Here is a 13,097-nt window from a genome sequence, read left to right on the forward strand (position 1 = left end):
TGATAATTTCACTTTGTTCTTTGCTTAACAAACCCAGGGTATAAAAGCATCTTTTAAACCTTTTCTTACTAGCTATTTACTTTGAAAATGTTGCATTACACACTAGAAGGTAAAAAAGAAGAAAAGGGTAAAGTAGAAGGGAGGAAACGCATCATAGAAGAATAAGAAAGGATCCTTAACCTTTCTTTTCCCTTATTAAGAGATGGGTTGTGGCATTCTCTTGAAGCAATTGCTAGGTCCAATGTAGTAGTTGTAAACTGATTTGGTCAGTCCTTTTAAATATATAAATATCAACCAGAAAGTCATACCTGAACCTTTATCACTATCAAAACTTTGGTTTGCTTGTGAAGAGATGAAACAATTCTTGATAGGTGTTATTTAGGAGTTGACAATTCTTCTCCTCTAACAACCACCCCCCTTTTGGGGGGGGGGGGTTTCCTCTTGTTAAAAAGAGTGTCTTTGGAATGTTAACTATACTAGAAGACAGTTATGAAGGCAGCAAGGCAACCATAGTATTGGAGACTATTTGAAAAACCAACGCAATACCAACAAGGTGGGAGCCAAGGTGCGAAATTTTGCCAACACAAGGGGTTTTGCTACATGGCGAAACCCACGGAACTCCGAAATGTCAGTGAAATTTGGGAGAATTTTGTTGAGATTTTGCCCCTAGTTTCGGGGGGTGGGGTGGGTATTTGAGGTCATTTTGGCTTGCTTTTTGTTATCTAGCCTAATTTGAGGCCAATAAACACACTCAAAGTGCTATTTTGGCTAAAACATCACCTAAAGTGGTGTTCCTAATCGGCACATACCCGATTGTATGCGGGCGAAACTAAAAGCCTGGAACATGATTTTAAACCAATGTAAACATGCAAAGATGCAAAAGAACATAGATAACTTTCAATAAAGAAGAGAAGTACTAAAGTCTATAATTCATGATACAACTAGTGAAGGCAGGTGTACAAATACAATATACAACAGAAGTATACAAATGTAGGCAAGTACATAATAGTCATCCACTCATCTCAAATCTTAATACCAAGTATTGTGCCTAGGTGCATCCATCCCCTCCTAACTCTCCGTCAACACCCATAGTGTACAACATCCTCTCCCCCAAGGGCCCCAACCAATCAGCATATTGAACCTATGTCATTCAATACTGATGGTTGTTTAGATAGTTTTGAACTGCAACTCTATAGCAGTCATCTTCTGCCTCCAAGAGAACTCTGACGTGAGGTAAGTGTGAATAGGGAAAAGGAAGGTGTTATAGTGGTGGTGGTGATGTTACTAGTGCCTGTGAGTGTGCATATGGTGGGTCTATTTGCCATCCGAATATGAACTTTGTAATGGACTCTAGCCCCGAGAAACCACACTCATAATATCCATCATTGTGCCCATAGTGCGAACCACTAGAGGGGATACCCATACCCATAACCATAGCCATATCATAATATCAATGAGGAGAAGGGACACCATAAAGACCAATAGCCCCATAAGCAGATGTGGAATCTACAGACTCATCCAAGTTCATGGATCCCATCACTCCCACCAAGTTGTTCGCCAGATCCAAACCTGAAGGAGTTACGTAACAACCGTGTGATCCTTCATCATTATCATCTCTGTGCTGCTTCCCATGACCCCTTCCCATCTGTCTATAGGTCGTATTACAGACACACTGATGCTCACCACCATGATCTTGATCCTGGGTGGCATATGAGAAATGAGTCCTCTTGTATATCTCAGTGGGAGCTGTTGTGTCTCTAGTAATAGAACATGCAAACGCTCCTAACGTTCACCACCACTACCACCATCATCATCAGAATCCCTCCGAGTCAGACTGGGACTGGGAGGAACCGTGTCATCTAGATTATCGTCGCGCGTGCCTAGTGCCACAATCCAACCCTCATCCACAGTAGCAACTAGCTCATGTGCATGTTCTTGCCCATCTCGAGATGTCATAAACTCACCCACATCAACCCAGATGCAGCTTGAGCAAGCTCTGGGTTAAGCCTCCCTCCAGGATGGTCTAACATTGGCTCACCCCTGCCCATCAACCACTGAGTGAAGTGATCCTACTCTGCTGCACCCACCATGAATATATCGTTGAGGATTGTCGACTACTCTCAGCCTGTTTCTTGGATCATGCTAAATGTTCTCCAGTTCCTCTCGCACCCAGAGGCGCAGCAAGTCTAGGAGACGATCTTGATCGCTAGTCTCCTGAGGTTCGATGCACTCTTAGCATAGAGAACCCGCTACTTAGTTGCATTATCATAAAAATATTAAGTTAATACTTAACATATAATCTATTTATGTGTAAAATATAATAACCTGGATTAGCGTTTTCTCGCCCCTAATAGCAAAATTTGCACTAAAGGACCAAATGCGTCCCTAAACACCTTTATCCACAATCATTTGTGTTGATGGTTTATCTAAATTCTTTCAAAAATCAAATCCAAGTTCTCAGTCTGAAATCCCTGCTATCTCACCTTGGTGTGGCAAAATGATTGGAGTTGTCGATCTGGCTCCAACTTTGAAATCACGTGCATCACGGCATCGAGCATGTTTGTGTCCAATCCCAAATGTTCACTATACTGATATTTGTGGTTCAGATAATAGGTTGTACAATTCACAATAATTACTTACTAGCCCTATGCAGCGGATGCGTAAGATGATCGGTCCATTATTTATCAACAATACTTAAGAGAGCTAGGCGGCCTTTGGGGTTTGCTCTCTCTATAGCAACCTTCTTACGCTCAAGGGCTGCATACAAGTGGGGCATAGTGCCCCCTCAAGGAGGAGTACACCATGCACAAGACCTTTATGATGGGTTCGTGGTCTGCAACACAACCCCCACATTTCTCGAGAACTCATTGTGATAACTATGCTAGAAAACATGGTCTTTGTCATAGTATCAACCATTGAACTAAGAACCCAGCACCAAGGAGTTAAAGGAGATGGAAAATTAAGAAGACTAGGAAAGAGGACTAGAGGAGTCATAGATGGAATAAATTGGCTGACCAAGACCCCAATCAATACTATGTAGCCACTTAAGACATAAAATTAGACTGAACTCTACTGAATTACACATAGCAGATTAGGAATACCCTATATACGCCTAGTCTGATTTTACCACTGAACAGTCTCCTTGGTCTAAGGCGGGATGGTATGAATATGTTTTATTCTGTTCTGTGCTTTCAGTTGTTACTGTTACTTATTTTTTCTGATGATGACATCTTGCTTTGTATGTCTACAGTTATTAATTGGAGTGCCCTGCCACATATTCAACTTTTGGGCTTTCATAGGCATTATGTTTCAGGTGACTTACTATTTATAATATAATCTGTTTCTTTTTACTTTTATTTATGTATCATTTTAGTTTAATGGGCAAAGAGGGTCTTGAACAAACATTTAGTGTTGTTTTAATGGGAAAGCCAGCCCTGGCCTACCTTGAAATTTCTGGGATGTTAAATGCATCCTCTTGCATGACACCTGGACTTTCTAAAACCTAGTGTTTCTTGAACCTGTAATATATTATATTTAGAAAGAGGCAAGAATAAAAGTTGAAAAGGGACTTGTCCTCTCTCTTTCTCTCTGTGTCATCTGTTATCGTTTCCTCTCTTTCCATCTCTCCTTCTACCAGACCACCACCAGCTTTAGTGGTGAAAGGAGGCAAGGAATCAGCAATCAACAGTTCGAACTATGGATCTTCTACATTAAAAAATGACCGTCATTGTTGCATCCCTCTTCCTTAATTGATGTGCCTATAGCAATTCATGTCAAAGGTTTTCAGTATAGATTTTAAGGATTACATGAGAACATATTGTCTTACACAGGTTTTTGCTATAGATTTTGTAAATTACATTAAAGCTTATCCCAACTGATCTGGTGATAGCTAATAAACCATAACCTTAAGTTGTATGTTTTCGGTCCTAGTAAGCAAATCCAACTGGTAACAAGTACCATAGAGTCCAGGTATCACATGATCTAGTGTGCAATCTCTTCCTGTATGGCTGGGGCTATTCTTTTTTTTTTTTTTTGGGGTAACCATGGGTGGGGCTCTTCTTTGTCATGCTAAAAATTATGGGCTCTATGGCCATACAATTGCAAGATCTTCTGTCACAGAATCCATGGAAAACCTGTGCTATGAATTAAATAATTCTCTCTGCCTAACACTGTTAGTGGCAATAATTAATATTAGATGATATTTATGTGAGCTTTTGTTGTTATTTTGTTATCAGGTTCCTTTGGTCCTCCTTACGAACTACCTACAAAATAAATTCAGAAATACCATGGTATGGACTTTCTTCTCAACTATTTTCATCTAATAAGCTTGCCCTAGATTTTGCATACGATAGTTCAGTTGAGAGAGACTGTAAAGAGCACAATTTGATTAAGCTGATGTTCATGCTGTTCAGTGTGGGCATCCAATAGTTTGTGTGTCTACATCTTGGAACTCCCTGAACGAGCAGTGGGCTACCTGTTGGATGTTGCATAACAGCTAAACCACACCAAGTAGAGATTTATTGAGCTTTTCATGGGCCTTGCAATTGTCCCAATGCCTATTGGAACAAAAATCTTCAACACTGTTTGGTTTGGTTTTGAGTGTCATTCAAGTGGAAAAGGTTGGTCCATCTATTTAATGGGATCATTTAAATACTTGGATTTGCTAAGATGGATGAGTGACAAAACTAGGAAGGATAAGATAAATAATGATCATATTAGAGTTGGTTTGGGAGTTGCTCCTATAAGTGATAAGCTTCGAAAAAGTCGTTTGAGGTGGCACGATCATGTTCAACAGAGACTTATAAATGCCCATGTACGGAGAAGTGATATAATCCAGATTGAAGGAACTAGAAGAGCTAGGGGTAAACTTAAGATAACCTTAAGAGAAGTTGTGAGAAATGATATGCATAGCTTAGGCCTTGTATCGAGCATGACTTCAAACAGAACTTATTAGAAGGCAAGAATCCGTGTAGCCTACCCCATTTAATTGGGACAAAGCTTATTGTTGTTGTTGTTGTTGTATTTAAATACTTGGATTACATGAAGAATGGATAGGTTGAAATTGACACAGAATGCATCAATCACATCTATAGTACAGGACTTTATGCTAGTTCTATGTGGGGATGGGAGATGCAGATCAAACTTAAGCCTGTTTGCCTTGAGCTTCTTAGTAGGATTCTCTTCCTTACATCAGTAACGATCCGGAGTTCATGGGTAGATGGAAGTGGAACATTTTTTGAAATAACTCAATTACTCAAGTAGGAAAAAAAAGGGGGGGGGGGGTTGTTTTCTGTTCCAGTTTCTCCACAGTACTTCTTGAAGGTTCTTCTATGCATGGAAGCTAATTGGTTTTATTGTTGATCAATGCTAGGTTGGGAACATGATCTTCTGGTTCTTCTTCAGCATTCTTGGTCAGCCAATGTCTGTGCTCCTGTATTACCATGCTGTGATGAATCGAAAGGACAGTGTAGGCAAGTGATCCGATGTGTATCTCATTGACAAGTTGTGGGAAAAAAAAGAACAGCAGAATCAGTTTGGGGTGTTTAAACGTCGCAGCGCCTCGTTTGGTATTTTGACACCTAGCAGTATTGTTCGTTTTCGCATATCCATCTGATTTCATGGTGATTCATTCTTCATCTCATCGGATCATGGCCCTCACTACTGGATGCTTATTGGAGGGAAGGCATTTCCAATTCGTTTGATGTAATCCATTCTGGGCCGAGGATGGGACGTGGTAAAAATTTTCTATGAAGCTTCGAAGTCTTCATTTGTCTGATCATTCTTGAATCACCTGTAAATATATGGCTGTAGATTTTGTGTTATATTCATTTGTCATACAGTTGATGGACAAATCCTGAAGCTGCACTAATTAATATGAAGAGAGTTGGGGTAAATATTTCCGTGTTCACAAATAAAAGGGTAAGCTATGCCTTGGATATATCCATTCAAACCTCCCCTGCCAAAAGAATACATATTCCGGTGCTGCTCCTCTGTCTCAGAGGCCCTTCAGCAACTCTAAGGCTCCTTGTCGATGTTGTTTCTAGTTCTTCCTTCAGCAAAGCTACAGTTGCTGCTAGAGGAGCTGGACATTCCATCAACAGCTAGGCTCAAGCCCTAAAAGGCATCATTGTTCAATAGAAGTAAGAAGTGAATCCCAACAACAATGCCATTTGGGGCTTGAGCTTGGCCATTGATGGAATGTCCAGCTTCTCTGGCTGCAGCTGTGGCTTTGTTGAAGAACCAGAAACAATGTTGAGAAGGAGAGATCTCTTAGGGATATTGGGGCCTTAGAACTGCAGATGGGGAGTTGAAGTGAATTCTCCGGCACTCCAGAGACAGTGTAAGTGGCCGGGAGAAGGTTCAAAGGGCGAAAGTCCATTGGGCCGTCGATGAATAGAGAAGAGTATTAGACGACATTGAGAAGGATGAGGCTGCTGCAGAACTTAGAAAAATCCACGGATGCGCAAGTGGGAGGAGAGAATCTGAAGACATGGCCATTGAATCTGAACTTTAGACCTTGTCATTCTCTGTTGGCATGGAGATTAGTTAGAATGGAGATTGGTTTATGAATAGAAGTAGATGTGCATCCCACGTAGCAAGATATGAGTTTCAATCACATGAAAGTGGAAGTCATCTTTTTACCAAAAAAAAATTGTTTCTATTTCATGATATTTCAACTACAATATGGATTTACCCCACAAAAAAAAAAAACTACAATATGGAGCAAGGTGAATGATTAGTTTAGTTTGGTCTAGGTGGAGAAGCACTCTTTGAATGAGGAGACTAGCTGGTGAAGGGATAAAGGAACTCGAATGGCTTTTAATAGCATACGATTTAAGTGCTCGAGTCTCGTTATCACTTCAATATAAATCGAAAGGAATTATAGGCCGTATAAGAAAATGGCTAGGCTGTGATGCCAATTTTGAACCAAGTGTGAACCTTTTTCAACTAGAGGTGACCAATTTTGGTTTATATAAATGATCAGCCGAACACTTTTTGGAACGTCCCTTATTAGTTCTAAGAGTCATGCCGAGAATGAGCGCTTGATGGACTTCTCGGGTGCCGCTTCTCAACAAAAACACAGTTGGGCACAAGATAATCCTTATAAAGGTGGACGCGCATCAGAGTATTTAATGCTCCGTACCTATACATTAAATGAACTGCTCGTATTAAAAGATATGCCAATGTGTTCAAATCTCTAGGTATTGCTTCCCGCCATTTTGCTAAAGAGACGTATCTCATCTAGAAATTACAATTGGCAGAGTTCTCCGCCATCCTCGTGGATTGTGCACCAAATCCAGGGCTTCCCATGCAAGCTTGGTCCTAATCTTAATCTCTCTTGGACAATGGGATCTGACGATCGAATGGCTGAGGTTGATGTCCCCCGTGGTCTTTTCCTTCATCTATAATAACGGTGATAAAAACCTGGATGTGGTAAGCCAACAAGAATAGAGCATTAACTTCTACAACCACCTATGAAAAACACATCTTCTTGGGTGTTTATTCCTCCCTGAGAGATTTCTTGTTACCTAGAATCTAACTTCACCATCGGAGGCGGCTTCTCCCCACACTTCTTCTCCGCTACCTCTAGACTTTTCTTTGCAACCTCCAAGCAATTTGATACCTCTTCAAGCTTAAAGGCCAAATGCTAAAACCCCTTAAACTTTAGATTTGCCTCAATCAACTTTCTCTTATCCTTAATGGCCTCAGCATTGAGCACCAGCTTCTTCTGTGAAGTTCAGCCACTTCACCAACAACTGGTACATGTCCTTGTAGAACGAACAGGTCAACAAAAGAAAAAGAAGAAATCAAATGAATAGAAATCAAATAACTAGGCTTTTGTTGCTAACTTGCATGTCGGCATGACTTTCCAATTTACCCATCGACATTTCCTGGAACGACTTTTGATCCACAGAAGTTTTAGTATTTTTTATCCACTCAGTAGCTTTGACGGAGTCCCCCAAGACAATACTACCTTACACTATGCTCCATTTCAGAGCCCACCTATTGAAGGTTTATTTATGGATGGATTCCTCACTGTCGTGGGTACCGATCTTGTTGTTGTTGGTGCTGTTGTGGCTGTTTTGGATGCTGCAGCTATTGTCATGGCTTCAGTGGTTATTGGTGTTGTGATTATTGTTGTGCTAGTTGTTGTAGTAGATGTTACAACTCCCCCATACATGTCATTTGATTTTCCATACATGTCATTTGATTAAAAGGATTTTTTCCATAAAAATAAAGAGATGGATAGATTTTGTGAGGGAAAAAAGAAGAAAGAAAGTTGTACTGGGATAAATATAAGAAAAAATATATAATTTTAAAGAAAGTTAATGAAACTCTCCATACAATTTTTTCTAAAAAAATATTAAAAAATAAATTACCAAGAATATCTTAAAAAAAGTAGTAATTAAATATAAAGATTGTGATAAAAAAAATTTAAGGTAATAAGAAAATAAAATTAATTAAAATACATTTTTAAAGAAAGTAACTCCGCCAGTGTTTTGCTGCCGGTCCCAAGCCCGGGTAAAGGAGGAGGTTTGGTGCATCAGGTTGGCAGCCGGCATTGGAAAAAATCTAGCCAAACATTTTTTCATGGATTCGACCTTATATGATAAAAGCTATGCTAGGGCGTTCCCTGAAAAAAGAAGCGATGCGCTACACTATGGCCCGGGTGTAGTGATAAGTGGGCAAGGGTTAGCTAGGGCGTCCCTTGTAAGCCACGCATCGCATCGGCTCCCAGATGCGATGATAAGTAGGCAAGGGTTCCCGCGCCACGGACAAGTGCGGGTAAAGAAGCTAGTCCATAAGCGTAGGATTAGATTGGCATCCTGGAACATAGGATCTTTAACTGGTAAGAGCTTAGAATTGATAGATGTTATGAGAAGAAGAAGGATTAATGTAGCTTGCATCCAAGAGACTAGATGGAGGGGTAAAAAAGCCAAAGAGTTGGATGACTTTAAACTTTGGTATACTGGGGATAAAACAAATAAAAATGGAGTGGGTATAATAGTGGATAAAGATTTAAAAAATGATGTGGTGGATGTTAAAAGAGTGGGTGATAGGATTATTGCTATCAAGCTTGTAATGGAGAAATAATGCATAAATATAATTTGTGCATATGCACCTCAAGTAGGATTAGATGAAAGTCTAAAGCTAGAATTTTGGGAAAATATGGATGGATTAATGCAAGGTATTCGTCAAGGAGAAAAGATTATCATAGGAGGTGATTTAAATGGACATATTGAAAAAGATTAAAGAGGATATGAGAATGTTCATGGAGGATATGGTTTTGGAGAAAGGAATGAGGAGGGGATTCTAATTTTGGATTTTGCTACTGCTTTTGATCTATCTATATTAAATACTTACTTCAAAAAGAGAGATGAACATTTAATTACTTTCAAAAGTGGACAGCATAGAAGCCAAATAGATTTCTTCCTAACTAGAAGGACGGATAGATTGTTGTGTAAGGATTGCAAGGTGATACCGGGGGAAAGCTTAATTGCACAACATAGACTTGTGGTCTTGGATATGTGCTTAGTCCCAAGAACACATAAAAGGTCCAAGGTAAACTATCCCAGAATAAGATGGTGGAATTTGAAAGGAGAGTAATCTAAATCCTTCGTTAATGAAGTAGTCAAACAAAGAAAATGGGATTTTAAAGGGGTTACCAATGCAATGTGGAATGAGATGGCTATGTGTATTAAGAAGGTGGCTAAAGATGATCTAGGTGAATCAAAAGGAAAGATCCATTCTTATAGAGAGACGTGGTGGTGGGATAGTGAGGTTCAAGCTGCCATTAGGAATAAAAAAGCTAGTTTTAAGACATGGCAAAGAATTAAGGATGTTGATGATCTTCATAGGTATAGGTTGGATAGAAATGAAGCTAAGAAAATTACAGGAAAAGCAAGGGAAAGGAAGTATGAAGAGTTATATAATAAGTTGGGTACAAAGGAAGGGGGAAAATCTATTTATAAGATAGCTAAAATAAGGGATAGGAAGAGTAGAGATCTTGACCATGTTAGATGTATTGAAAATGGAGATGATAAAGTATTAGTTTGTGAAGAGGATATTAAGAAAAGATGGGAAACCTATTTCTCTAGTTTACTAAATGAGCATTCTTCAAGCACTTATGTTTCGGACGATTACACTTTTTACCAAGAAACCAATGTCCGAACTTATATACGTAAAATTTCGATGTCCGAAGTAAAAGAAGCTTTAAGGAGGATGAAACTCGGCAAGACACAAGGTCCTGATGAAATCCCAATTGAAGTATTGAAGAGCTTAGGAACCCATGGACTAGTTTGGTTGACTAAGTTGTTTAATAAGATTATGAGCATAGGGAAAATGCCAGATGATTGAAGGAGAAGTGTTGTGGTTCCAATTTACAGAAATAAAGGAGATATTCAAAGTTGTAATAACTATAGGGGCATTAAATTAATGAGCCATATGATGAAATTATGGGAGAGAATAATTGAAACCCGTTTGAGACACTTAACTACAGTTATGGAGAATCAATTTGGATTTATGCCGGGAAGATCTACAACGGAGGCTATTTACTTAATTAGGAGACTTATGGAAAGGTATAGAGAATGTAGGAAAGATTTTCATATGGTATTTATTGACCTAGAAAAAGCTTATGATAGAGTCCCTAGAGCGTTAATTTGGCAAGTACTAGAGAAAAGAAGTGTTGCAAGTAAATATATAGATATAGTTAATGATATGTATGATGATTCAGTGACTAGTGTTAGAACAGTGGGGGGACAAAGTAATGAATTCCCGATAACAGTTGGGCTACATCAAGGGTCAACTTTAAGCCCATATCTATTTGCACTGGTAATGGATGAATTAACCAAAGACATTCAAGATGAGGTCCCCTGGTGTATGCTTTTTGCGGATGATATTGTGTTGATTGATGAGACCCAAGTGAGGATTAATATCAAATTAGAATCATGGAGATTAGCTTTGGAATCAAATGGCTTTACACTTAGTAGATCGAAGACAGAATATTTAGTTTGTAACTTTAATCATGATCGGGCAGATGATGAGGTGGTGATACTTGACGATAAAGAGATTCCTCAGAGTGATTGTTTTAGGTACCTAGGTTCAATCATAAGTAAAAGAGGTGATTTGGAAGATGAGGTTTCCCAAAGAATTAAAATAGGGTGGATGAAGTGGAGAGGTGCGTCCGGGGTCTTATGTAATTGGCGTATTCTATTAAAGCTTAGAGGAAAATTTTATAACACCGTTGTTCGACCAGCTATGATGTACGGTGCAGAGTGTTGGGCTGTTAAAAAGAATCATATAGATAAACTCAGTGTAGCAGAAATGAGGATGCTAAGATGGATGAGTGGCAAAACTAGGATGGATAAGATAAGAAACGATCATATTAGAGTTGGTATGGGAGTTACTCCCATAAGTGATAAGCTTAGAGAAAGTCGTTTGAGGTGGCAATGCCACGTTCAACAGAGACCTATAAATGCTCCTGTACGAAGAAGTGATATAGTCCATATTGAAGGAACTAGAAGAGCTAGGGGTAGACCTAAGATGACCTTAGGAGAAGTGGTGAGAAATGATATGTATAGCTTAGGCGTTGTATCTAGCATGGCCTTGAACAGAACTGATTGGAGGGCAAAAATCCATGTAGCCGACCCCATTTAGTTGGGGCAAGGCTTATTGTTGTTGTTGTTGTTAGTGTACATTTTTAAAGAAAGTTAATTAATTCTACCAAAAAAAAAAAAAAAAGTTAATCAAACTTCCCTTAAGAATTTTTTTTCATATAAAAATTTAGATTTTGAGCGCACAAGAAAAGGAAATTAAATTCACAAGAATTGGATAAACTTTAAGAAAGATTTCTTTTAAAGAAAATTGAACTAAAAAAAAAAAAGGATTTTTTTTTAATTGGGAAACAATAACTATGATTATAATTTAGTTTAAAAAGAATAAAGCTAAAATGGTGGAAATGGTATAAAATTTTGAAGAAAATTGTTCTTAAAAAAAATTAAGCTAATAAGAAAATAAAATTAATAAAATTACATTTTTAAAGAAAGTTATTCAATGTACTGGAAAAAAAAATTATTCAAAGTTCTCATAAGAATTTTTTCATATAAAATTTTGGATTTTAAAGGAAATTAAATTCACGAGAGTTGGATAAATGTAGGAAAGATTTTTTTTTTTAAAGAAAAATTGAACTAAAGCACAAATGAGGATTTTTTTTTTAAATTGGAAAACATTAAATAGGATTGAAATTTCATTGAAAAAAATAGAAAATTAAAATCGTGGAATGCATAAACTTGAAGTAAACTTTCTCTTAAAAGGTTGACTTAAACTTTTGAAATCTTTTTTCCCTAATTACTCTCTTCTTCTTCTCTCTTTGTTTTAATTAACTTCTCAATTTAGATGAATTTTTTTTGGGAGAACATTAGAGATTGGATCAATTGATATAAAAGGAAAGTCAAATTTAATAAAAAAGATTTATTATGGATTAAATCGATTAAGTGAGTTTAAAATAACAATATTTATAAGTTATTTTTATATAATATCTAATTTAAACAAAATTTTATTTGTTCAGAATTGATATAAGATAATGAAATCAGTGGGAGAAAATTATCTTTTTTAATATGACATTTGAATAAACATAATGGAAACAATAGTCAAGGGAAAGATTTGTGGCGAAAGGAGAGTACATGCTTTTATAATAGTATGAATATATATAGTGAGCTTATTTTTGGGTTTGTGTCCCATTCTATATATAGTGGCCAAGATTTTTTTTTCTTTTAAATTGAAAAACAATAAATAGGATTGAAATTTCATTGAAAAAAATAGAAAATCAAAATCGTGGAATGCATAAACTTGAAGAAAACTTTCTCTTAAATGCTTGACTTAAACTTTTGAAATCTTTTTTCTTAAAGTTAATTATTAATTACCTGAATTTTATAAATTTAAATAAGAAAAAAATATAAGGATCTGAAAAAAAAACAAAGAAAATATTAATCAAGTTACAATTTATGTGGCTCGATATTTTTCCCTAATTTCTTTTTTTTTTTTTTTTTTGTTTTTTTTAACTTCTTTTTTTTTTTTTTTTTTTTTTGTGGATTATT

General features: G+C 37.3%; 1 protein-coding gene across 1 annotated transcript; it reads left to right on the plus strand.

Annotated features, from left to right (window-relative positions):
* Positions 1-3,250: 3,250 nt before the first annotated feature.
* LOC148998762 (diacylglycerol O-acyltransferase 1-2-like) lies at positions 3,251-6,101 on the plus strand (the record flags this gene model as incomplete). The annotated part of the gene is given in 3 exon segments (XM_089141733.1): positions 3,251-3,313; positions 4,236-4,289; positions 5,372-6,101. Coding segments are annotated over 3 exon segments (225 nt in total), but the record flags the coding sequence as incomplete, so codon positions are not given.
* Positions 6,102-13,097: the final 6,996 nt, after the last annotated feature.

Source organism: Hakea prostrata, unplaced genomic scaffold (genome assembly GCF_041222555.1).
Source record: "Hakea prostrata isolate BN-2017 unplaced genomic scaffold, UWA_Hpros_2 contig_151, whole genome shotgun sequence".
Classification (NCBI taxonomy): domain Eukaryota; kingdom Viridiplantae; phylum Streptophyta; class Magnoliopsida; order Proteales; family Proteaceae; genus Hakea; species Hakea prostrata.